Here is a 27,427-nt window from a genome sequence, read left to right as displayed (position 1 = left end):
GCCTTGCCGATGTCCGCCTTGATGTGGTTGAAGGCCTGATGGGCCTCAGCCATCAGGGGAAAAACTGTGGACTAATGAGTGGGCGGGCCTTGTCCGCATAATTAGGGACCCACTGGGCGTAATAGGAGAAAAACCCCAGGCATTGTTTCAGGGCCTTGGGACAGAGGGGGAGAGGGAGTTCCAGGAGGGGGCGCATGCGGTCCGGGTCGGGTCCTAGGACTCCATTTTCCACTACGTAGCCAAGGATGGCTAAGCATTTGGTGCGGAACACACATTTCTCCTTATTGTATGTGAGGTTAAGGAGTTTGGCGGTGTGGAGGAATTTTTGGAGGTTTGCGTCGTGGTCCTGCTGATCGTGGCCGCAGATGGTGACGTTATCTAGGTACGGGAAGGTGGTCCGCAGCCCATACTGGTCAACCATTCAGTCCATCACTCGCTGGAAGACCGAGACCACATTGGTGACGCCGAAGGGAACCCTAAGGAAGTGGTAGAGGCGGCCATCTACTTCGAACGCAGTGTATTGGCGGTCCTCCGGGCGGATGGGGAGCTGGTGGTAAGCGGACTTCAAGTCTACTGTGGAAAAGACACGATACTGCGCAATCTGATTGACCATGTCAGATATGCATGGGAAGGGGTACGCGTTGAGCTGCGTGTACCGATTGATGGTCTGACTGTAGTCAATGACCATCCTGTGCTTCTCCCCAGTCTTCATTACCACCACTGGAGCTCTCCAGGGGCTGTTGCTGGCCTCAATGATCCCCTCCTGCAGAAGCCGTTGGACCTCCAACCTGATGAAGGTCCTGGCCTGGGCACTGTACCGTCTGCTCCTAGTGACGACGGGTTTGCAGTCCAGGGTGAGGTTCACAGTGCAGGCTTGCGGTGAGCTGGAGTCGGCAGCTGGTGGGGCCCGCGATGCCCACGAGGGTGCTGTGCAGTCGGGGGTGTCAGACTGCAGGTTACGGGAGGCCACTTCTAATGAGTTAGCGAGCTGCCTAGTCCCCGCGAGATCGAGCGTACCCTCTTCTAATAGTCGCAGGCGGACGTACGTAGACCTCATACCCGCGACGTAAGTGTCTCTGATTAACAGTTCGGTGTGTTGGACTGCCGAAACTGCCTGGCAGTCACAGTTGCTACCGAGGATCTGTAAGAAATCGTCCAGAGTCTCCCCGGGGAGTTGCTGTCTCGTGGCCAGGAGGTGCCTGGCGCACACTTGATTCACCGGTTTAGCGTAATGTCCCTTCAGGAGCGTCATCGCTTCAGAGTAGGTGGGCGCATCCCGGAGGGAAAAAATGTCAGGGCTCACCCGTGAGTAAAGGACTTGGAGCTTCTGCGAGTCCAAGGGTTCTTCAGTGGCTGCTCTGAGGTAGCCTTCGAAGCAGGCTAGCCAGTGGTCGAAGGTGGACGTAGCGTTAGCTGCGTGAGGGCTCAGCTCCAGGCGATCAGGCTTGATGAGGAAATCCATCTTTTAAAATCTTGTTCAATAAATTGATGTACCGTCAATTACCACGAGACGAGAATGGTGGAACAATCGAGGCTTTATTGAGCAAGATGTTGTGCCTCCTGTAGCTGGAACCAGAATGGCTGCAGCGCAGGAGAGCACACACTTTTATACGCCGGCAGGGATTTACCGTCGTACCTGTAATATACGGACAGTGCCGTATTACATACAATATGCCACTAGTGGTGAGTACCACAATGTGCAAATAACAGAAAATGTGGAAATATTGTTAACTGCGAGGAGAGTGGGGCATTAAAAAATAGAGGGTCAGAAACTGACAGGGGAGGGGGGGAGGGGGTCTATGTGCACAAATTGTCCAAGGCAGGTTCAGGCAAGGGGATGCCGCTGCGCATGCGCATCCGGCCGAGCCCGTGCGTGCGCACGCGCGGTGTAATCTTTCCCGAATGTTCGCCGGGTGGGCGGGGGAAGAGGAGGCGGCCACGCCCACCGATCAGAACCGTGATTCAAAACAGATACTTGGCGTGTCGGAGCAGTGTGGAAGAATGTAATCGTGCTCCCTTACACACACACACACTCGCCAGTGTGATTTAAATGGCCCGGAGTGGAGGGGTTTGTTTGTTTTTGTGCATAATTCTAATCACTGACCACAGAGCGGAGCGTCGCCTGGGCCGCGATGGTGACGTAAGACGCCGGTCACGTGGAATTCAATGTCACAATGGCGGCGGCGGCCCGTTTGAGGAGAGCGTGAGCAGCAGCAACGTCAGCGGCGCCTGAACCCACTCCGCAGGCTGGGCAGGGGCACCTTCTTTCCCAGCTTCTCCCCCATCAGGTCAGCTCCAGTGACCCCCCTTCTGCAGGTCTTGTATATTAGTTTCCGCGATGCAGGAAGGAGTCTCCATGGCGGCTGACAGCAGCAAAGCACGGTGTCCAGGTGGGCCAGGCTCACCTGCTGCTGGTTTGAAACACGGGTAGACCAATTTCCCTCCCGTTTGAGGGGCGCTGCTCGGGTGAGGGCCGACTCGACTTTTATTCTATGTCCTTTCCCCCAACGTGTTGGGTTACGACGCGGAAATTCCGCATTCAGCGCCTTTCAGTGCTGTACATTTCAATTTGTAGTCACCAGTGTGGCGGTGGTTACCTGCTCTAAGAGAGAACTTTTAGTCTGGGTAGCATCGTGGTTAGCACAGTTGCTTCCCAGCTCCAGGGTCCTAGATTCGATTCCCGGCTGGGTCACTGTCCGTGTGGAGTCTGCAAAGTCTCCCTGTGCCCTGTGTGGGTTTCCTTCGGGTGCACCGGTTTCCTCCCACAGTCCAAAGATGTGCAGGTTAGGTGGATTGGCCATGCTAAATTTCCTTTAGTGTCCAAAAAATGTTAAGTGGGGGTTACGGGGATAAGGTAGATACATGAGCTTCAGTATGATGCTCTTTGTAAGGGCAGGTGCAGACTCGATGGGCTGAATGGCTACCTGCTGCACTATAAATTATATGACTAAAATGCATTGAGAGAAAAAGTGGAGAGGGGAAAGAGAGAGAGGCGGTAGATGTGTGATCAAACTTTCCCCCTCAGTATTTTAAAACAGACATTCTTGCCATATATGCATGATGTGCATTCATTACTGGCCCCCACTTGGCTTATAGTGATGCTAGTTTGTAGAGCAGTCTGGAGTCAACTAGGTATATAGGCACAGGAGTTACGCAGTACAGATTAGGAATGAGTGTCATATTTCATTTTGAAAGGATGTTGTTGGGATCTTTGGCTATATTTTTATTTCCTGATACCAGCTGTTGTAAGGTGCTGCATGTAGTTTGGTTGGTCTTATTAAGATATTTGTACTCGCAGGTGGTTTGACAGTATGCATTTAACTGCTAGAAACTATATACATGGGTACGGTAAAAGTCCAAGCTGGGAGCTGTCTCCAAGCTTCTGTACAAGGCTCTGTCCAACACAAGACTGATCTCCAAAGTGCAGGCCCTGTGATTTCTTAGACCTGATGTGGCGATGCTGCTGTTGGACTGGGGTGGGCACTGAAAGAAGTCTTACAGCACCAGGTTAAAATCCAACAGGTTTGTTTCGAATCACTGGCTTTCGGAGTGCAGCTGATGAAGGATCTGCACTTCGATAACTAACCTGTTTTAACTTTAACCTGGTGTAAGACTTCTTACTGTTCTCTTAGACCATAAGACATAGGAGCAGAATTAGACTACTTGACCCATTGAGCCTCCTCTGCCATTCAATCATGGCTGATATTTTTCTCATCCCCATTCTCCTGCCTTTGCCCCATAACCCCTGATCCCTTTATTAATCATGAAACTATCTCTGTCTTAAAGATACTCCGTGATTTGGCCTCCACAACCTTCTGCGGCAAAGAGTTCCACAGGTTCACCACCCTCTGGCTGAAGAAATTCCTCCTCATCTCTATTTTAAAGGATTGTCCCTTTGGTCTGAGATTGTGTCCTCTGCTTCTAGTTTTTCCTGCAAGTGGAAACATCCTCTCCGCATCCACTCTATCCAGGCCTAGCAGTATCCTGTAAGTTTCAATAAGATCCCCCCATATCCTTCTAAACTCCAACAACGAATACAGACCCAGAGTCCTCGACCGTTCCTTATACGACAAGCTCTTCATTCCAGGGATCATTCTTGTGAACCTCCTCTGGACCCTTTCCAAGGCCAGCACATCCTTCCTTAGATACTGGGCCCAAAACTGCTCACATTACTCCAAATGGAGTCTGACCAGCGCCTTTCCAACCTCAGAAGTACATCCCTGGTCTTGTATTCTAGCCCTCTTGACATGAGTGCCAACATTGCATTTGCCTTTCTAACTGCAGACTGAACCTGCACGTTAACCTTAAGATAATCGTGAACAAGGACTCTGATGAGATTAGTGGTGACATGCGGAATTAGTGAAGTCTTGCGACACTAAAACTCAGTAGAAATTTGAGTTAAACTTCTCGGATGCAAACAAGAATCTTTATTGCCTCTATTTGATTACAATTGAGAGAAATTTAAATCTATTCTCAATGAAGTCCGGCAAAAGGACTTAAAGAGAAGTAACTTCTAAACAATTTAACTTTCGAATTAATACAGAAATGGTTTCTTGCTTACGGCAAAACAGCTTACATTTACTTCAAGAGTTAGAGGTGAAAATATGAAAATAAGGTTAGTGAGTAGTTAGATCAAAGAAGAGGGTGATCCTGGATAAAGATGGCCATACGGACCATCATGTTTAAGGAGAATCTTATCTGACTTTAGTCATCTATCTACACCTATGTCGTCCTAATGGTGGGGCAGGCAATAAACAAAGAAATAACTGATGCATGTAGAAATGGTACAGCAGTTATCATGGGGGATTTTAATCTACATGTTGATTGGTTTAACTAGGTCGGACAAGGCAGCCTTGAGGAGTTTATAGAATGTATCCGCGATAGTTTCCTAGAACAGTATGCAATGGAACCTACGAGGGAACAAGCGGTCCTAGATCTCGTCCTGTGTAATGAGACAGGATTGATTCAGGATCTCATAGTTAGGGATCCTCTCGTAACGAGCGATCACAATATGGTGGAATTTAAAATACAGATGGAGGGTGAGAAGGTAAAATCAAGCACTCGTGTTTTGTGCTTAAACAAAGGAGATTACAATGGGATGAGAGAAGAATTAGCTAAGGTAGACTGGGAGCAAAGACTTTATGGTGAAACAGTGGAGAACCTTCCAAGTGATTTTTCACAGTGCTCAGCAAAGGTGTATACCAACAAAAAGGAAGGACGGTAAAAAGAGGGAAAATCGACCGTGGATATCTCAGGAAATAAGGGAGAGTATCAAATTGAAGGAAAAAACATACAAAGTAGCAAAGATCAGTGGGAGACTAGAGGACTGGGAAATCTTTAGGGGGCAACAGAAAGCTACTCAAAAAGCTATAAAGAAGAGTAAGATAGATTGAGAGTAAACTTGCTCAGAATATAAAAACAGATAGTAAAAGTTTCTACAAATACCTAAAACAAAAAAGAGTGGCTAAGGTAAATATTGGTCCTTTAGCGGATGAGAAGGGAAATTTAATAATGGGAGATGAGGAAATGGCTGAGGAACTGAACAGGTTTTTTGGGTCGGTCTTCACAGTGGAAGACACAAATAACATGCCAGTGACTGATGGAAATGAGGCTATGACAGGTGAGGACCTTGAGACAATTGTTATCACCAAGGAGGTAGTGATGGGCAAGCTAATGGGGCTAAAGGTAGACCAGTCTCCTGGACCTGATGGAATGCATCCCAGAGTGCTAAAAGAGATGGCAAGGGAAATTGCAAATGCACTAGTGATAATTTACTAAAATTCACTAGATTCTGGGGTGGTCCCGGCGGATTGGAAATTGGCTAACGTGACACCACTGTTTAAAAAAGGAGGTAGGCAGAAAGCGGGTAATTATAGGCCAGTGAGCTTAACTTCGGTAGTAGGGAAGATGCTAGAATCTATCATCAAGGAAGAAATAGCGAGGCATCTGGATGGAAATTGTCCCATTGGGCAGACGCAGCATGGGTTCATAAAGGGCAGGTCGTGCCTAACTAATTTAGTGGACTTCTTTGAGGACATTAACAGTCCGGTCGATAACAGGGAGCCAATGGATGTGGTATATCTGGATTTCCAGAAAGCCTTTGACAAGGTGCCGCACAAAAGGTTGTTGCATAAGATAAAGATGCATGGCATTAAGGGGAAAGTAGTAGCATGGATAGAGGATTGGTTAATTAATAGAAAGCAAAGAGTGGGGATTAATGGGTGTTTCTCTGGTTGGCAATCAGTAGCTAGTGGTGTCCCTCAGGGATCAGTGTTGGGCCCACAACTGTTCACAATTTACATAGATGATTTGGAGTTGGGGACCAAGGGCAATGTGTCCAAGTTTGCAGACAACACTAAGATGAGTGGTAAAGCAAAAAGTGCAGGATACTGGAAGTCTGCAGAGGGATTTGGATAGGCTAAGTGAATGGGTTAGGGTCTGGCAGATGGAATACAATGTTGACAAATGTGAGGTTATCCATTTTGGTAGGAATAACAGCAAAAGGGATTATTATTTGAATGATAAAATATTAAAACATGCTGCTGTGCAGAGAGACCTGGGTGTGCTAGTGCATGAGTCGCAAAAAGTTGGTTTACAGGTGCAACAGGTGATTAAGGCAAATGGAATTTTGTCCTTCATTGCTAGAGGGATGGAGTTTAAGACTGGGGTGGTTATGCTGTATAAGGTGTTAGTGAGGCCACACCTGGAGTATTGTGTTCCGTTTTGGTCTCCTTACTTGAGAAAGGACGTACTGGCACTGGAGGGTGTGCAGAGGAGATTCACTAGGTTAATCCCAGAGCTGAAGGGGTTGGATTACGAGGAGAGGTTGAGGAGACTGGGACTGTACTCTTTGGAATTTAGAAGGATGAGGGGGGATCTTATAGAAACATATAAGATTATGAAGGGAATAGACAGGATAGATGCGAGCAGGTTGTTTCCACTGGTGGGTGAAAGCAGAACTAGGGGGCATAGCCTCAAAATAAGGGGAAGTAGATTTAGGACTTAGTTTAGGAGGAACATCTTCACCCAAAGGGTTGTGAATCTATGGAATTCCTTGCCCAGTGAAGTAGTAGAGGCTCCGTCATTAAATGTTTTTAAGATAAAGATAGTTTTTTGAAGAATAAAGGGATTAAGGGTTATGGTGTTCGGGCTGGAAAGTGGAGCTGAGTCCACAAAAGATCAGCCATGATCTCATTGAATGGTGCAGCAGGCTCGAGGGGCCAGATGGCCTACTCCTCCTAGTTCTTATGTTCTTATGTAATTGGTTTGGGTTAGAATCAAATACATTAGATTCGATGGTTGGCTGTCAATCCTTAATGTGCAACATACGTTCTGAATGTTTCATGTTTGAATATTTGTGCATGTATGGAATGCGATTCTGTGCAATTATCAAGACTAGTTTCTACTGTTTTTCTGCTGACTTTGCTTTATCCACATTATGAACAATGGTGCCTTCATGTTGTCTATGGTGCCTGCTCCGTCCTTGATCTGATTACTGGTACAGCTCATTTCTTATTGTCAAACTGTCTTTGAAAATATGTTTATTAGAACAATAGCTTTTTCATCTTGCTTAGTGACAATGTTGTTTTAATCTCCAATTAGTTTATGCATGTGTCAGGCTTTTTTTGAGTCTCTGTTGAAGCTATGTGTTTTGTCATGACCTGAGGTTATGAGTGCTGAAATCCTCATTTTAAAATGGGTATTAAAACTGGGGCTTAATATTTACACTTACTAGCCTTTTACCTATCCGATCTGTCAGGAAATAGTCGATTACTATCAGACTCCCAAGTCCGTTTTTGCTTCTGATTTCCTAAGCATTTAGAAAATAGTCTATGCCTCCATTCTTCCTTCCAAAGTGCATAACCTCAAACCTTTCCACATTGTATTCCATCTACCACTCCTTTGCCCATTCTCCTAGCCTGTCCAAATCCTTCTGCAGCCCTTCAATTAAGTTGATGTGAAAAGCCCCTAATCGCCACATTCCGGCGCCTTTTCGGGGAGGCCGGTACGGGAATTGAACCCGCGCTGCTAGCATTGTTCTGCATTACAAGCCAGCTGTTTAGCCCATTGTGCTAAACCAGTCCCATAGATTTCCGGTTGCCTGACAATCTGGAGGGATTTTTCATGGGTTAGATCTTTCTTTGCTTGAAACAAGTTGGAGAGTGCCTCGTCTGCTACTCCAACTATTCTGTCCACGATTAGTTTGGATTTCAGGACACCAATCCTAGGCTTCGGCTATTCTGTGCAGCTGAGAAGGAGACGACAGTTTTGCCTGGTTGCTGGACACGTTTTACTAAATTTAGCCTTTTGAAAGATTTTGTTATTTCTGAGAGTAAGTGTAGAAGTGTCGTCGACAGTACTGTCAAGGGGCACTTAATCAGAAACAACCTTCTCCCTCTTGCTCGGTTTGCATTTAGTCAGGGCCACTCCGCTCCTGACCTCATTACAGGCTTAATAAAAACATGAATCAAAGAGCTGATCTCCAGAGGTGAGGTGCGAGTAACTGCCCTTGACAGTAGGGCAGCATTTGACTTGGTATGGCATCAAAGAGCCTTAGCAAAACTGAAATCAATGGAAACCGGGGGAGGTACTTTTCATTGGTTGGAGTCGCACCTATTGCAAAGAAAGATGGTTGTGGTTGTTGGAGGTCAATCACCTCCTCCCAGGATATCACTACAGAGTTCTTTAGGGTAGTTTCTGAGCCCAACCATCTTCAGTTGGTTTATCAATGACCTTTCCTCCAAGATAAGGTCAGAAGACTTCCGGTAGCGGCCATGACCTGCTAGGTCACGCGAACGGCAGCTCCCGCCGGGATCGGTGTTTCGGGCCGCTAAAAGGAACGGCGGCGGCAGTTAACAGGAGGGACCGGCTTGGGAACAGACCTGGGAGAGCCCCCCCCCTGCTGGTGGATGGAGAGGATCAGGAGCGGAGCCGGCAGACGCGCGACCCCGGGGAAGGAGGCGGAGAAGGTCCGGGAGGACAAAATGACGGCCAGAGAGGATCGGAAGGTGTGGGCCCAGTGGGCCAGAGAACGGCAGGAGCTCCTGAAAAACTGTTTCATGGAGCTGAAAACTGAGATGCTGGCCTCCATGGAGAGGATTGTGGTGACCCAGAAGGCGAAGGAGATCAAGGAGGTGAGGAGGAAGGTGGCGGAGAACGAGGACGAGATCCTGGGCCTGGCAGTGAAAGTTGAGGCGCTCCATAAGAGAAGGCAGGAGAGGCTGGATGACCTTGAGTGCAGGTCTCGGAGCCATAATCTGCGGATCCTGGCCCCCCCCCCCCCCCCCCCCCCCCCCCCGACCAGGCTGATCACGTGGAACGTGAGGGGCCTGAATGGGCCGGTCAAGCGGTCCCGCGTGTTCTCGCATTTAAAGGGGTTGAAGGTGGACGTGGCCATGTTGCAAGAGACGCACTTAAAGCTCGCGGACCAGACGAGGCTAAGGAAAGGATGGGTGGGACAGGTGTTTCACTCAGCGTTAGACTCAAAGATCAGAGGAGTGGCTATTTTGGTCAGTAAACGACTGGCATTTGAGGCGGGGAGCATCGTGGTGGATAAGAGGGGCAGGTATATAATGGTGAGTGGCAAGCTGCAGGGGGCCCGGATGGTGTAAGTGAATGTATATGCCCCGAACTGGGACGATGCGGACTTTATGAGGCGCGTGTTGGGTAGGATCCCGGACTTGGAGATAAGTCACCTGATTATGGGAGGGGATTTTAATACGGTCTTTGATCCGAGCTTGGATCGTTCCAAGTCCAGAACGGGAAAGAGGCCGGCGGCGGCCAGGGCCTTATGGGAGTTCATGGGCCAGATTTGGGGGGGGGAGTGGGCCCCTGGAGGTTTACGCGGCCAAGGACGAAGGGGTTTTCCTTTTTTCTCCCATGTCCATAGAGTCTATTTGCGAATAGACCTCTTTGTGTTGATTAGGACGTTAATCCCGAGGGTGGAGGGGGAAGAATACTCGGCCATTGCGGTCTCGGACCATGTCCCGCACTGGGTGGACCTGCGACTGGGGGCGGAACGGGGTCAGCGCCCTCTCTGGCGACTGGATGTGGGGCTGCTGGTGGACGAAGAGGTGTGCGGGCGGATAAGGAGGAGTACTGAGAATTATGTGGGAGCGAATGACACCGGAGAGGTGATGGTGGCAGTGGTTTGTGAGGCTCTGAAGGCGGTCATTAGGGGAGAGTTAATCTCCATTGGGTCCCATAGAGAGAAGAAGGAGAGGGCGGAGAGCGAGAGACTGGTGGGAGAGATACTCAGGGTAGACAGGAGGTACGCGGAGGCCCCAGAGGGGGGCTGTTGAACGAGCGCTGGAAATTACAGGCGGAGTTTGACCTCCTGTCCACATGGAAGGCGGAGGCGCAGTTGAGGAAAGCGAAGGGGGAAGTTTGAATATGGGGAGAAGGCGAGTAGGATGCTGGCGCACCAGCTGCGCAGGAGGGAGGCGGCCAAAGAGATTGGGGGAGTGCGGGATAGGGAAGGCAACATGGTGCTGAGCCCAGAGAGGGTCAATGAAGTCTTCAGGGAGTTCTACGGAAGGTTATACAAGTCTGTGCCCCCCGGGGAGGGGGAAGGGATGAGGCGGTTCATGGACCGGTTGAGGTTCCCAAGGGTGGAGGCAGAGCGGGTGCAGTGACTGGGGGCTCCGATTGGGTTGGAGGAGGTAGTCCTGGGTGGGGGGGAGCTGGCAGGCATGCAGACGGGCAAGGCCCCGGACGGCTTCCCCGTAGAATTTTATAAGTTCTCGGAGCTGTTGAGCCGCTCCTGATGAGAACCTTCAATGAGGCAAAGGAGAAAGGGATCCTCCCTCCGACAGTGTCGCAGGCATTGATCTCGCTTATCCTGAAGAAGGCGAAGGATCCGTTTCAGTGTGGGTCCTACAGGCCGATATCACTCCTGAACGTGGATGCCAAGCTGTTGGCAAAAATTCTGGCCACCAGAATAGAGGACAGTGTCCCGGGAGTGATTGGGGAGGACCAGATGGGTTTTGTTAAGGGCAGGCAGCTGAACGCGAATGTGAGGAGGCTCCTGAATATTATCATGATGTCCTTGGAGAGGGGAGGTGGTGGCTGCGATGGACGCAGCGAAGGCCTCTGACAGGGTGGAGTGGGAGTATCTATGGGAGGCGCTAGGCAGGTTTGGATTTGGGGAGGGATTTATAGGGTGGGTCAAGCTGCTGTATCAGGCCCCTGTAGCGAGTGTGTCCACAAACCGGCTAAGGTCGGAATATTTCAGGCTGCATCGGGGGATGAGACAGGGGTGTCCCCTGTCCCCGTTGCTGTTTGCCCTGGCAATCAAGCCGTTGGCCATTGCGCTCAGGACTTCGGGGGATTGGAGGGGACTGGTGCGCGGAGGGGAGGAGCACCAGGTCTCCCTCTATGCGGATGACCTGCTGTTGTATATTTCGGACCCGTTAGAGGGGATGGGGGAGGTCATGCGGATCCTGGGGGACTTTGAGAGGTTCTCGGGGTATAAGTTGAACGTGGGGAAGAGTGAGCTGTTCGTGGTCCACGGTAGGGGCCAGCAGGAGAGACTGAGGGAGCTCCCGCTCAGGATAGTGGAGAGGAGCTTTCGGTACTTGGGAATACAAGTGGCCAGGAACTGGGATGCCCTGCATAGGCTCAACTTAACCCGGCTAGTGGAGCAGATGGAGGGAGAGTTTAAAAGGTGGGATATGCTCCCGCTTTCCTTGGCAGGACCGGTGCAGACTGTGAAGATGACGGTTCTCCCCAGGTTCCTCTTCGTGTTTCAGTGCCTCCCCATTTTCATCCCCAAGTCCTTTTTCAAGCTGGTGAATAGGATTGTTATGGGATTTGTGTGGGCGAATAGAACCCCGCGAGTCAAAAGGCTATTCTTGTAGCGTTGGGGGGGGGGGGACTGGCTCTGCCAAACTTCTGCTGTTATTACTGGGCGGCCAATGTGCCCATGATCAGGAAATGGATGATGGAGGAGGGGGCGGTTGGAGGCGGCGTCTTGTCGACGCACCAGTCTAGGGGCACTTGTTACGGCTCCGCTGCCATTCTCGCCGGCGTGATACACCACTAATCCGGTGGTGACGGCGGCACTGAGGATCTGGGGGCAGTGGAGGAGACAGGGGAGAGGAGAGGGCCTCCGTGTGGACCCTGATACAGAATAACCACAGATTTGCTCCGGGTAGGTTGGATGGGGGATACCAAGGCTGGTATAGGGCGGGTATTAGGAGGATGGGGACCTGTTTATAGACGGGACTTTCTCTAGCATGCAGGCGCAGGAGGAGAAGTTTGGCCTACCCCCGGGGAATGCATTCAGGTACCTCCAGGTTCTGGACTTTCTTAGAATACAGGTGGGGACATTTCTGCTGCTGCCCCTGCGTAGGATCCAGGACAGGGTGGTGTCAGGCATCTGGGTAGGGGAGGGGAAGGTGTCGGACATTTATCAGGAGCTGCAGGAGGTGGAAGAAGCCTCAGTGGAGGAACTGAAGGGCAAGTGGGAGGAGGAGCTGGATGAGGGCCTGTGGGCCGACACCCTGGGCAGGGTAAACTCCTCATGTGCCAGGTTCAGTTTAAGGTGGTGCATCGGGCGCATATAACGGCGGCAAGTATGAGTACGTTTTTTGGGGTGGAGGACAGGCGCCCGAGATGTCAGGGAGTCCGGCGAACCATGCACATATGTTTTGGGCATGCCCGGCACTTAAAGAATTCTGGCAGGGGTTTGCGAGGGTGATGTCTAGGATTTTGGACAGTACGAAGTCTTACAACACCAGGTTAAAGTCCAACAGGTTTGTTTCGATGTCACTAGCTTTCAGAGCGCTGCTCCTTCCTCAGGTGAATGAAGAGGTCTGTTCCAGAAACACATATATAGACAAATTCAAAGATGCCAAACAATGCTAGGAATGCGACCATTAGCAGGTGATTAAATCTTTACAGATCCAGAGATGGGGTAACCCCAGGTTAAAGAGATGTGAATTGCATCAAGCCAGGACAGTTGGTAGGATTTTGCAGGCCAGATGGTGGGGGATGAATGTAATGCGACATGAATCCCAGGTCCCGGTTGAGGCCGCACTCGTGTGCGGAACTTGGCTATAAGTTTCTGCTCGGCGATTCTGCGTTGTCGTGCGTCCTGAAGGCTGCCTTGGAGAACGCTTACCCGGAGATCAGAGGCTGAATGCCCTTGACTGCTGAAGTGTTCCCCGACTGGAAGGGAACATTCCTGCCTGGTGATTGTTGCGCGATGTCCGTTCATTCGTTGTCGCAGCGTCTGCATGGTCTCGCCAATGTACCACGCTTCGGGACATCCTTTCCTGCAGCGTATGAGGTAGACAACGTTGGCCGAGTCGCACGAGTATGTACCGTGTACCTGGTGGGTGGTGTTCTCACGTGTAATAGTGGTATCCATGTCGATGATCTGGCACGTCTTGCAGAGATTGCCATGGCAGGGTTGTGTGGTGTCGTGGTCACTGTTCTGAAGACTGGGTAGTTTGCTGCAAACAATGGTTCGTTTGAGGTTGCGCGGTTGTTTGAAGGCAAGTAGTGGGGGTGTGGGGATGACCGTGGCAAGATGTTCATCGTCATCAATGACGTGTTGAAGGCTGTGAAGAAGATGACGTAGTTTCTCCGCTCCGGGGAAGTACTGGACGACGAAGGGTATTCTGTCGGTTGTGTCCCATGTTTGTCTTCTGAGGAGGTCGGTGCGGTTTTTCGCTGTGGTGCGTTGGAACTGTCGCTCGATGAGTCGAGTGCCATATCCCGTTCGTACGAGGGCATCTTTCAATGTCTGTTACGCTCCTCCTCGTCTGAGCAGATCCTGTGTATACGGAGCGCTTGTCCATAGGGGATGGCTTCTTTAATGTGTTCAGGGTGGAAGCTGGAGAAGTGGAGCATCATGAGGTTATCCGTGGGTTTGCGGTAAAGCGAAGTGCTGAGGTGACCGTCCTTGATGGAGATGAGTGTGTCCAAGAATGCAAATGATTTTGGAGAGTAGTCCATGGTGAGTCTGATGGTTGGATGGAACTTATTAATGTCATCGTGTAGTCGTTTCAGTGATTCTTCGCCGTGGGTCCAAAGGAAAAAAATGTCATCGATGTATCTGGTGTATAACGTCGGTTGAAGGTCATGTTCAAACTTGTGCATGAAGATGTTGGCGTATTGGGGTGCGAATTTGGTCCCCATGGCTGTTCCGTGCGTCTGGATGAAGAACTTGTTGTCGAAGGTGAAGACGTTGTGATCCAGAATGAAGCGGATGAGTTGCAGAATTGCGTCTGGAGATTGGCAGTTGTCGGTGTTGAGTACTGAGGCTGTTGCAGCAATGCCGTCGTCATGGGGGATACTGGTGTAGAGTGCAGAGACGTCCATTGTGACGAGGAATGTTCCTGGTTCCTCCTTCAGGTGAATGAAGACGTATATGAGGAAGGAGCAGCGCTCCGAAAGCTAGTGACATCGAAACAAACCTGTTGGACTTTAACCTGGTGTTGTAAGACTTCGTTCTGTGCTCACCCCAGTCCAACGCCGGCATCTCCACATCATAGGATTTTGGACACTCGGGTGAAGGCGAGTCCAACAGTAGCGATATTTGGGGTGTCGGAGGATCCGGGAGTGCAGGAAGCGAAAGAGGCCAAGGTACTGGCCTTTGCCTCCCTGGTAGCCCGGAGACTGATCTTGCTAATGTGGAGGGACTCAAAACCCCCGGGTGTGGAGACCTGGGTTAGTGATATGGCGGGGTTCCTCAGCCTGGAGCGAATAAAGTTTGCCTTGAGAGGGTCCTTGATGGGGTTCTCCTGGCGGTGGCAACCTTTCCTTGACTTTTTTTGGGAGCAGTAAGTGTCAGCAGCAGCAGCATCCTGGGGGAGGTGGGGCGTTCAGGTGGGGGTACTGTTGATATAATGTGAGTTGGGCATGGAGACAAAACCCACCTTCTGGTTTTTTTTAAAAAAGGAAAAACTTTTCTGTTGTGTAAGTAGTTTCACTGTAAACTTTGGGATATGTTGTTTGTTATTTTTTATTATCTGTATTTCTATTTTTGTTATGTAAAAATGCTTTTTGGAAAAACTTTAATAAAACATTTATTTTTTTTAAATCATAAGATCAGAAGTGGGGATGATTGCACAACATTCGTGACTCCTCAGATACTGAAGCAGTTCTTGCCCACATGCAGCAAGACCTGAATAATGATCAGTGACAAGTAACATTTGTGCCAGGCAATGACCATCTCCAACAAGAGAGAATCAAAACATCTCTCCTTGTCATTCAATGCATTATTTTTGCTGAATCCCCCATTATCAACATCTTGGAGTTACCAACTGAACTGAACCAGCCATACACATACTGTGGCTACAAGAGGCTGGGAACCCTGTGATGAGTAAGTCCCCACAGCCTGTCCACAAGGCACAAGTCCAGAATACTCTCCACTTTCCTGGGTGAATCCAGCTCCAACAACATTCAGGAAACTTGACACCATCCAGGACAAAGCAACCTGCTTCATTGTCTCCCCATCCTCCACCACTGGCGCACGATACAGCAGTGTGTGCCATCTACAAGATGCACTGCAGCAACTCACCAAAGCTCCTTTAGTACCTTCCAAACCTTCAACCTCTACCACCTGGAAAAACAAGGGCAGCAGATGCATGGGAATACCACCACCTGCAATTTTGCCTCTAAGCCACTTGCCATCCTCATTTGGAACCATGTCACCATTCCTTCACTGTCGCTGGGTCAAGATCCTGGAACTCCCTTCCTAATAATAATCTTTTATTGTCACCGTGGGTGTTCTTGTACCACATGAACTGCAGTGGTTCAAGAAGGTGACTCACAACCAGCTTCTCAAGGAAAATTGAGGATGGACAATAAAAATGTTGGACGAGCCATGAAAGAATAAAAAAGTGTTGATGATTTTATAACTTCATCAAACTTCACAGATGATTTAGAGAGAGAAAATGATGGAAAATCTCAGCAGGTCTGGCAGCATCTGTAGGGAGAGAAAAGAGCGAACATTTCATGTCCGATGACTCTGTCAATGCTCTGGGTGGAAATGTGCTGCTTGGAAGTCTGGTGGAGGCATTCAAGAGGGCATTCGATAATCATCTAATGTGCAGGGGTTTGGTGGAATGATGCTCAGTCATAATGCTCATTTGGAGAACCTGTGCAGACACAATGGACCAAATGGTCTCCTTCTACACCAGAACAATTCTGTGATATATCCAGGGCCTGAGTGAGGAAACACCTGGAATATTGTGTGTAGTTTTAGTCTCCTTATCTGCGGAAGGATGTTATTGCTCTAGAGAGAGTGCAGCAAAGATTTAGCAGACTAATCCTGGGATGGCGGTACTGATGTATGAGGAGAGAATGAGTCGGTTAGGATTGTATTCGCTGGGGTTCAGAAGAATGAAGGGAGATCTGATCTAAATCTATGAATTTCTAACAGGACAAGGCAGGGTAGATGCACCAATGGTGGTGGTGTCCAGAACCAGGGGTCGCAGTCTGAGGATATGGGGGTAGACCATTAAGGACAAAGATTAGGAGAAATTTCTTCACCCAGAGAGTGAGTTTGTGGAATTCGTTACCACAGGAAGCAGTTGAGGCCAAAATATCATATGTCTTCAAGAAGCAGTTAGGTATAGCACTTACGGTGAAGGGGTTCGAAGTATATGGTGGGGGAAGGGCGGGATTAGGCTAGTGAGTTGGATGATCAGCCATGATGATGAATGGTGGAGCAGGCTCGAAGGGCTGAATAGTCTCCTATTTTCTATGATTCTATGATCCCATGAGCTTTGACGTAGAGTCATCGGACTCTAAACGTTAGCTCTTTTATCTCCCTACAGATGCTGCCAGACCTCCTGAGATTTTCCAGCATTTTCTCTTTCGTTTCAGATTCCAGCATCTGCAGTAATTTGCTTTTTTTTTTTTTACAGGTGATTTGTTGAATCCTTGTCTAGCTATTATATTGTCGACTACCGATCCTGCCAAATATAGCCGTGTGTTAACTTGTTCAGTTTCCATCTTTTCTCAGGAATCTCTCTTTCGCCAGAGCCTTCCAAGTTGTTGAACTGGAAGAGTGGATTTCTGATCAAGGTTAAAAAGTTTAAATTTCAGCTTCACGAGTTTTCTGCAAATCCAGTATGGCACTGCTGACCGTTTCTTCACAAAGTATTTTCCTGTGCTTTGCAGGTTATGGCAGGCTCCTGCCATAATTGTGATCACCGCATTTTCAATTTTTTTCAGCAAAGCTTTAACTACTGGTTAGAGTCTTCCCCACTTTAGTACAATGTTGTCAGGCCTTGGAAGCGTTGAATCCCCGCTTTTACTGAGTTTTTTAAGCTATCTACTCAGCCGTGATTCATTTTAAATTATTTTTCTTGCTGCAGAGCAAGCTGTGTGTTCAGGCGCAGACTTGGAAATCTGGTTTCTTGGACTGAAATTTAAATGGCAATTTCTGACCACTACAGGATAACTTTTTTCCACACTAGTGTTGTCCAGGAATTAATTTTTTTAGCTCGCCCCATATTAGGTCTGCTGACTCTGCACACTCTCTGGTTCTTGAAGCTGTGCTTCCATGGAATTCAGTGGAGCCTTCTGCTGCAGTAAGGAATTTCATTTCTGCCTTCAGCATCCAAGCCTTTCTTTTGGAGCTTTTCTTTGGTGATTTCCTTCCGCGCCTTCGCTTCTTGAATTTTTCTTCAGATCAGAATGTTTATTTGATATTTTTGTTTTCCTTCATCTTCTCTGTAAGGTTTTGAGTTCCGTTTGCTGCTATCATGTTGTAAGGTGTAGGGTGTAATTAGTTTGGTCTATTTAAATTTTAAAAAATCCAATGAAGGGGCAATTTAGCGTAACCAATGCTCACCCCCACAACCCTGCATGTCTTTGGGTTGTGAGGGTGAGACCCACACAGACACGGGGAGAATGTGCACACTCCACAGTGACCCAGGGCCGAGACATAGTGTGAATGATGGATAGGATTTTTATTTCATCCTCTGGAATTTTAATATCTCCCTTTTATTTCAGATCACCACCATAATGGCGTTATTAAACAAGAGTGTACTTTTCACATTAAGGACTGTTCTCTGTAGAGCATGTGGTTGTCCTCAAGTCCAGCATTTAGCAAAATCGTATTCACGTGACACAAGGTTTCCTGACAGCCCACCAAAATCTCAGGCTCTACACAAGTTTGCGGAATATTCAACCTATTGTGGAAGGACACAGAGATGCTTGTCAGGAGTCACCAGTTCAATATTGAGAAAGGAATGGCAGAGGCCATTATCCAGGTTTGACTTTATGGACCTGGAGGACATTGAAGATATAATAATTAAGGCAGAGAGGAGCAAACATTTCAGGAGATTTGTTCTCAATCCCGACCTGGCAAATCTAATTGTGGACTGTCTTGATGGTGACCTCTCTGAAAGAAACGCGATAATCTTTGAGTGCAATCCAGGTAAGGGTACTTTTTTTGAACGTGTGTTGTACTTTGCTTAAGGATCTTTTCCCCTCCCTTGATGATTAGTTTGGTTTGATTACATTCTTAGGGCCTGGGGTTTTGACACGTGCATTGCTGAATGGTGGAGCTCAGAGAGTGGTGGCTCTGGAGCATGACAAACAGTTTCTTCCTGCATTACAGGTACATTCATACTTAATTTCTGTTTGCTTGATCAAAGTTAATTAATTTTGAGAAACTGAGCTTGTCACAATTTAGTGAGCGAGATACATATGGCAGCTGAATGGACCAATGAATTGAGATTGCAGCTCTCCACGTCAATTCCCAAATTCCAGCCTTGATGTGGAAAAAGTAGGCCAAACACTCACTGGGATGAAAGGAGGCAAAATTACCCTAATCTGCAAGACCATTCCAGTGCTGTTCCCTTGGTCAGGAATATTTTCTCTTGAGTCTATTCAATCTGCTCTGCCGCTGTGTCACCAAGAATTATTGGCTCCCAAGTGACCAAGAGTGCCAATTCTCTTCTCCCTGCACAAATTCAATGATTCTAACCTCCGTTTTAAACTGAAGCATTTCTAGGCAGATGTCTGCGTTAGTTCCTTCATGACTAGCTGTATGGGTCTTTTCTCACCAGAATCATTATCAGCCATGCCCATGTTGCTTTCCGTTGAGGCAGAACTTGAAACTTGGGGGAGAACTTGTACATGTTGTTAATTCAAAAACTAAATTGTTATTTTCTCTTTAAATGTTAAGTCTATCAAGGCGTTTCAAAATTAGTTTGAGAATTAAAAAGGTTTTGCTGGACCCACATTAGCATTCCAAATTTAAAAAAATTATTTAGAGTACCCAATTCATTTTTTCCAATTAAGGGGCAATTTAGCGAGGCCAATCCACCTAGCCTGCACATCTTTGGGTTGTGCGGGCGAAAGCCACGCAAACACTGGGAGAATGTGCAAACTCCACACGGACAGTGAGCCAGAGCCGGGATTGAACCTGGGACCTCGGCGCCGTGAGGCAACAGGGCTAACCCACTGTGCCACCGTGCTGCCCAAGGAACTGTTCTCCTTTGGAGAGAAGAATGTTGAGTGGAAACTTGATAGGGATGCTCAAAATCATGAGGGGGCTGAACAGAGTAGGTATGGAGAAACTATTCCCGCTCGCAAAAGGATCCAGAAGAAGAGGGCATGGATTTAAATTGACTTGCAAACGAAACAAATTTGATGTGAGGAAAAATATTTTCACACAATGAATGCTCCGGGTGGGAATGTGCTGCTTGAAAGTCTGGTGGAGGCAGGTTCAATTGAGGCATTCAAGAGGGCATTCGATAATCATCTAATGTGCAGGGGTTTGGTGGAATGATGCTCAGTCATAATGCTCATTTGGAGAACCTGTGCAGACACAATGGACCAAATGGTCTCCTTCTACACCAGAACAATTCTGTGATATATCCAGGGCCTGAGTGAGGAAACACCTGGAATATTGTGTGTAGTTTTAGTCTCCTTATCTGCGGAAGGATGTTATTGCTCTAGAGAGGGTGCAGCAAAGATTTAGCAGACTAATCCTGGGATGGCGGTACTGATGTATGAGGAGAGAATGAGTCGGTTAGGATTGTATTCGCTGGGGTTCAGAAGAATGAAGGGAGATCTGATATAAATCTATGAAGTTCTAACAGGACAAGGCAGGGTAGATGCACCAATGGTGGTGGTGTCCAGAACCAGGGGTCGCAGTCTGAGGATATGGGGTAGACCATTAAGGACAAAGATTAGGAGAAATTTCTTCACCCAGAGAGTGATGAGTATGTGGAATTTGTTACCACAGGAAGCAGTTAGATGTAGCACTTTGGGCGAAGGGGTTCAAAGAATATGGGGGGGGGGAAGGTGGGATTAAGCTAGTGAGTTGGATGATCAGCCATGATGATGAATGGTGGAGCAGGCTCAAAGGGCTGAATGGCCTCCTATTTTCTATGTTTCTATGATTTCCCTTTCATAAATCCATACTGACTCCATCTGATCCTGCCATCTGATTCATTCATTCGTTTCATTTCACCTGAGGAAGGAGCAGTGCTCCGAAAGCTAGTGATTTGAAACAAACCTGTTGGACTTTAAACTGGTGTTGTATGACTTCTTACAGTGCTCATCTATTAAATCTGCATTTTTCTCACTGCTGATGTCAGGCTGACTGCTCTATAATTCCCTGTTTTCTCTTGCCTCTTTTTCGATAGTGGGGCTACATTAGCTACCCTCCAATCTTCAGGAATGTTCTAGAGTCTATAGAATCTTGGAAGATGACCACCAATGCATCCACTATTTATCGGGTCACTTCCTTAAATCCTCTGGGATGTAGATTATCAGGCCCTGGGGTTTATCAGCCTTCAATCCCATCAATTTCCCCAACACTCTTTCTCCACCAGTACTGATTTCCTTCAGTTCCTCTCTCAATAACCCTGCATTCCCCAACATTTCTCATATGTTATTTGTGCCCTCCTTTGAGAAGAGGGAACCAATTAATTGATCAGTTATTTCAAGTGATAGATTAGCTGGAGCCAAGGCAAAAATTCTTAAATGTTCAAGGCAGTAAGCATCAGAGTGAAACTTCTTTTTGGCTTGACTCACTGCCCAGAGTGTTCACAAATATTGTCACTAATTTCCTTTGCTGGCAACATATACGCACCTCTAATTTTGATTGGAGAAATTTACATTGTATCCGCGATAGTTTCCTGGAACAGTATGTAATGGAACCTACGAGGGAACAAGCGGTCCTAGATCTGGTCCAGTGTAATGAGACAGGATTGATTAATGATCTCCATAGTTAGGGATCCTCTCCGAAGGAACAATCACAATATGGTGGAATTTAAAATACAGATGGAGGGTGAGAAGGTAAAATCAAGCACTTGTGTTTTGTGCTTAAACAAAGGAGATTACAATGGGATGAGAGAAGAACTAGCTAAGGTAGACTGGGAGCAAAGACTTTATGGTGAAACAGTTGAGGAACAGTGGAGAACCTTCCAAACGATTTTTCAGTGCTCAGCAAAGGTTTATACCAACAAAAAGGAAGGACGGTAGAAAGAGGAAAAATCGACCGGGGATATCTAAGGAAATAAGGGAGAGTATCAAATTGAAGGAAAAAGTAGACAAAGTGGCAAAGATTAGTGGGAGACTAGAGGACTGGGAAATCTTTAGGGGGCAACAGAAAGCTTCTAATAAAATGAGAAAAGTAAGATCGATTATGAGAGTAAACTTGCTCAGAATATAAAAGCAGATAGTAAAAGTTTCTACAAATATATAAAACAAAAGAGTGGCTACGGCAAATATTGGTCCTTTAGAGGATGAGAAGGGAGATTTAATAATGGGAGATGAGGAAATAGCTGAGGAACTAAACAGGTTTTTTGGCTTGGTCTTCACAGTAGAAGACACAAATAACATGCCAGTGACTGATGGAAGTGAGGCTGTGACAGGTGAGGACCTTGAGACAATTGTTATCACTAAGGTGGTAGTGATGGGCAAGCTAATGGGGCTAAAGGTAGACAAGTCTCCTGGCCCTGATGGAATGCATCCCTGAGTACTACAAGAGATGGCTAGGGAAATTGCAAATGCACTCGTGATAATTTACCAAAATTCATTAGACTCTGGGGTGGTCCCGGCGGATTGGAAATTAGCAAACATGACACTGTTTAAAAAGAGGTAGGCAGAAAGCGGGTAATTATCGGCCAGTTAGCTTAACTTCGGTAGTAGGGAAGATGCTGGAATCTATCATCAAGGAAGAAATAGCGAGGCATATGGATGGAAATTGTCCCGTTGGACAGACGCAGCATGGGTTCATAAAGGGCAGGTCGTGCCATCTAATTCAGTGGAATTTTTTGAGGACATTACCAGTGCGGTAGACAACGGGGAGCCAATGGATGTGGTATCTCTGGATTTCCAGAAAGCTTTTGACAAAGTGCCACACAAAAGGTTGCTGCATAAGATAAAGATGCATGGCGTTAAGGGTAAAGTAGTAGCATGGATAGAGGATTGGTTAATTCATAGAAAGCAGAGAGTGGGGATTAATGGGTGTTTCTCTGGTTGGCAATCAGTAGCTAGTGGTGTCCCTTGGGATCAATGTTGGGCCCACAACTGTTCACAATTTACATAGATGATTTGGAGTTGGGGACCAAGTACAATGTGTCCAAGTTGGCAGACGACACTAAGATGAGTGGTAAAGCAAAAAGTGCAGAGGATACTGGAAGTCTGCAGAGGAATTTGGATAGGTTAAGTGAATGGGCTAGGGTCTGGCAGATGGAATACAATGTTGACAAATGTGAGGTTGTCCATTTTGGTAGGAACAACAGCAAAAGGGATTATTATTTAAATAAAATATCAAAACGTTGCTGTGCAGAGGGACCTGGGTGTCCTAGTGCATGAGTTGCAAAACGTTGGTTTACAGGTGTAACAGGTGATTAAGAAGGCAAATGGCGTTTTGTCCTTCATTGCTAGAGGGATGGTATTTAAGACTAGGGAGGTTATGCTGCAACTGTATAAGGTGTTAGTGAGGCCACACCTGGAGTATTGTGTTCCGATTTTGTCTCCTTACCTGAGAAAGGATGTACTGGCGCTGGAGGGTGTGCAGAGGAGCTTCACTAGGTTAATCCCAGAGTTGAGGAGTTTGTAATACGAGGAGAGGTTGAGTAGACTGGGACTGTACTCGTTGGAATTCAGAAGGATGCGGGGGGATCTTATAGAAACATATAACATTCTGAAGGGAATAGATAGGATAGATGTGGGCAGGTTGTTTCCACTGGCGGGTGAAAGCAGAACTAAGGTCATAGCCTCAAAATAAGATTTAGGACTGAGCTTAGGAGGAACTTCTTCACCCAAAGGGTTGTGAATCTATGGAATTCCTTGCCCAGTGAAGCAGTAGAGGCTCCTTCATTAAATGTTTTCAAAATAAAGACAGATCGAGTTTTGAAGAATAAAGGGATTAAGGGTTACGGTGTTCGGGTGGGAAAGTGGAGCTGAGTCCACAAAAGGATCAGTCATGATCTCATTGAATGGCGGAGCAGGCTCGAGGGGCCAGATGGCCTACTCCTGTTCCTCGTTCTTGCGTTCAGAGATACTGGCGGGATTCTCCGCCCCGCTGCGCCACATTTCTGCCCCGACCGGCCGGCGGGATTCTCCGTTATGCCAGCCGGTCAATGGGGTTTCCCATTGTGGGGCAGCCCCACGCCGTTGGGAAACCCAGGTGCCGGCATTACAGAGAAACCCGGCCACTCTGTCCAAGATTGTTGAAATTTGGATTTATTGCCGTATTCTGTGGCATGCAAGCTTTGGTTTAAATTCAGCTTCTGAAAGAATCGAGTGTTGTACTTGGCATTGTGTTTTTGACACAAGTAATTCTGTCTTGTGTCCTGATAGACATTACAAGCCTCTTGTTCCCACCCAGCCCCATGTTTTTGAGACATACTCCACTTAATATGCCAAACTATCCCATCGACATAGCACCTGAGTACAGATACAAACCATTATACTCTGAAGTTAGCCTGTCCCCCCCCCCCCCCCCCCCCCCCCCACCTGAGCTGCTCCATTACCTGGACTTTGCCATTGGTTCTTTAAAGTCATGCAAAGGAATTGGCAGCTGATGAGAAGTGTCTCCAGGAGAGTTTTCTGAAATATTGAAATAAACATTTAGTCCCTAGAAAGGCGTTTGAACGGACAATTGGAGGTGGTGCACTGTGATTTCTTCAAACTGGATCCAATTGGTCGTGGCCCAGTGAAACCGCCTGCCATGTTTTCTGAAAAGCTCTTCGATGATCTGGGAATACCACCGGTCGCTTGGAGTGAAGGTGATTATTTCTTTCTTTCTCTCTCTCTAATTCAGCAATTGAGTTGAACAATCCTCATTTTTAATGTTCCAACGATGCTGATGTTGTGAAGAACTGCTCCCCAAACTTTCCCGTACTGGCCTCCCCAAACAGGCGCCGGAATGTGCCGACTAGGGGCTTTACACAGTAACTTCATTTGAAGCCTACTCGTGACAATAAGCGATTTTCATTTTCTTTTCATTCAAAGGCTGAGTCGCAATGTGGTTAAAAATCCACTAGATGGTGCTAAGAGCAACTTTGTTTGTACTTTTTGCAAACATTGAAATATTTTAAATAAATTTAGAGTACCCAATTCATTTTTTTCCAATTAAGGGGCAATTTAGCGTAATCAATCCACCTACCCTGCACATCTTTGGGTTGTGGTGGCAAAACCCACGGCAACACGGGGAGAATGTGCAAACTCCACACGGACAGTGACCCAGAGCCGGGATCAAACCTGGGACCTCAGCGCCGTGAGGCAGCAGTGCTAACCATTGCGCCACCATGCTGCCCGCAAACATTGAAATATACTATTTAGTCCCTTGGAATGGACAGGTGGAGGTGGTTTGTGTTGGAATGATTCAGTTGGCCGAAGTCTCACCAGAGTCCGAAACAGAGTTCAAAACCCAGTTGGGAACACAAATCGAGACTGACGTTCCATTGCTGTACTGCGGCAGTAAGTCCTGACTTTTGGCTCAAATGTTAAACCGAGACCCTGTCTGCTCCCTCAGGCGGAGGAGGGGGGAAACCCAAGGCAGCCGTCGAGCGGGGAAGCTATCCCAGTGTACTGTCCAATATTTATTCCTCAATTGATGTTACTATCACTTTGGTGTTTGAGGAAGTTTGTTGTGTGCAGATTCACTGCCTTATTTCCTACATGATGATAATGCCTACATTTAATAAGAACCTCTGTCTGCAAAGCACTTTGGGGCGTCCTTGAGACGCGAAAGGTGTTGGATAATTGCAAGTGTTTTATTTGTTTATCAATTTGACGTTGTGTGTTGCACCCTGAATCCACCTTTTGCACAAAGATTATCAATTGGAGGATTTAGATCTCATAATATTTTGAATAGTGCTTCAATAATTGCATTGGATTTATGCACATTGTATATGGGTCACATTTTAACTAGACAAACACCTTGTGTGTTTTCCTTGGTAGATTCTTCAATATTTGGGGGGGGTTAGTTTTTTTCTTTTTCTCCCACAGCATTCCTGTTGGCGTAACCTGCTTGTGTCCATCTTTCACACTGCTCCTTTACCTGTCTGCTGCATTATTTTTAACGTGCACTCCAAAATATTGGTGAAAAGGCATCAGTTGGGACTTCTGCAATCTGCATCAGCACCCTCAAGTTGATGAAAGAAATGTCAACCAAGGTTCCTGTTATTGAAGCTGTCCAGCTTCTCAGTGAATGATGGATGAAGAAAGTTCAGGATTGACAAAGAACAAAGAAAAGTACAGCACAGGAACAGGCCCTTTGGCCCTCCAAGCCTGTGCTGACCATGCTACCCGTCTAAACTAAAATCTTCTACACTTCCTGGGTCCGTATCCCTCTATTCCCATCCTATTCATGTATTTGTCAAGATGCCCCTTAAATGTCACTATCGTCCCTGCTTCCACCACCTCCTCCGGCAGCGAGTTCCTCTGTGTAAAAAAAAAAAAACAAAAAAAAAACTTGCCTCGTACATCTCTTCTAAACCTTGCCCCTCTGACCTTAAACCTATGCCCCCTGGTAATTGACCCATCTACCTTGGGGAAAAGCCTCTGACTATCCACTCTGCCTATGCCCCTCATAATTTTGTATTCATTGAGTACCTCGCCCATTTCCTCTGGCTCCACACATAGATTCCCTTGCCTATCCTTCAGTGGGCCAACCCTTTCCCTGGCTACCCTCTTGCTTTTTATGTACATGTAAAAAGCCTTGGGATTTTCCTTAACCCTATTTGCCAATGACTTTTCGTGACCCCTTTTAGCCCTCCTGACTCCTTGCTTAAGTTCCTTCCTACTTTCTTTATATTCCACACAGGCTTCGTCTGTTCCCAGCCTTCTAGCCCTGACAAATGCCTCCTTTTTCTTTTTGACGAGGCTTACAATATCTCTCGTTATCCAAGGTTCCTGAAATTTGCAGTATTTATCCTTCTTCCGCACAGGAACATGCCGGCCCTGAATTCCTTTCAACTGACCTTTGAAAGCCTCCCACATGTCAGTTGTTGATTTACCCTGAAACATCCGCCCCCAATCTAGGTTCTTCAGTTCCCGCCTAATATTGTTATAATTAACCTGCCCCCAATTTAGCACATTCATCCTAGGACCACTCTTATCCTTATCCACCAGCACTTTAAAACTTACTGAATTGTGGTCACTGTTCCCGAAATGCTCCCCTACTGAAACTCCTACCACCTGGCCGGGCTCATTCCCCAATACCAGGTCCAGTACAGCCCCTTCCCTAGTTGGACTATCTACATATTGTTTTAAGAAGCCCCCCTGGATGCTCCTTACAAACTGCCCCGTCCAAGCCTCTAGCACTATGAGTCCCAGTCAATATTGGGGAAGTTGAAGTCTCCCATCAACCCTGTTGTTTTTAATCCTTTCCAAAAATCTGTCTGTCTATCTGCTCCTCTATCTCCCGCTGGCTGTTGGGAGGCCTGTAGTAAACCCCCAACATTGTGACTGCACCCTTCTTATTCCTGATCTCTACCCATATAGCCTCGCTGCCCTCTGAGGTGTCCTCCCGCAGTACAGCTGTGATATTCTCCCTAACCAGTAGCGCAACTCCACCACCCCCTTTACATCCCCCTCTATCCCGCCTGAAACATCTAAATCCTGGAACGTTTCGCTGCTGATCCTGTCCTTCCCTCAACCAGGTCTCTGTGATGGCAACAACATCATAGTTCCAAGTACTAATCCAAGCTCTTGAGTTCATCTGCCTTGCCCGTTATTATACTTGCATTAAAACATATGCACTTCAGGCCACCAGTTCCGCTGTTTTCAGCAACATCTCCCTGTCTGCTCTTCCTCAGCCATACTGGCCCTATTCCCTAGTTCTCCCTCAATGTTTTCACCTTCTAACCTATTGCTCCGGTACCCACCCCCCTGCCATACTAGTATAAACCCTTTGGTATTGACTTTGGTCAACATCCTGTGTGGCCTCACAGATGAAGGCTGACCTTCATGAAGGGTGCAGTATATGGAA

At 47.3% G+C, this 27,427-nt stretch overlaps 1 protein-coding gene across 3 annotated transcripts in view; it reads left to right on the top strand.

The window, feature by feature from the left end:
* Positions 1-1,919: 1,919 nt before the first annotated feature.
* tfb2m (transcription factor B2, mitochondrial) overlaps positions 1,920-27,427 on the top strand; it is a 39,658-nt gene continuing 14,150 nt past the window's right edge. Inside the window, exons 1-4 of one of the 3 annotated variants that reach the window (XM_072512901.1) lie at positions 1,920-2,288; positions 17,974-18,400; positions 18,492-18,583; positions 24,065-24,218. In XM_072512901.1, coding sequence (XP_072369002.1) covers positions 17,986-18,400; positions 18,492-18,583; positions 24,065-24,218 — 661 coding nt within the window. In that variant the 5' untranslated portion in view covers positions 1,920-2,288; positions 17,974-17,985. The other 2 variants (XM_072512892.1, XM_072512897.1) reach the window with 2 other exon arrangements.

This window comes from Scyliorhinus torazame, chromosome 1 (genome assembly GCF_047496885.1).
Source record: "Scyliorhinus torazame isolate Kashiwa2021f chromosome 1, sScyTor2.1, whole genome shotgun sequence".
Classification (NCBI taxonomy): Eukaryota; Metazoa; Chordata; class Chondrichthyes; order Carcharhiniformes; family Scyliorhinidae; genus Scyliorhinus; species Scyliorhinus torazame.
Note: the sequence above shows the minus strand (reverse complement) of the source record. Positions and strands in the feature narration are given on the sequence as shown.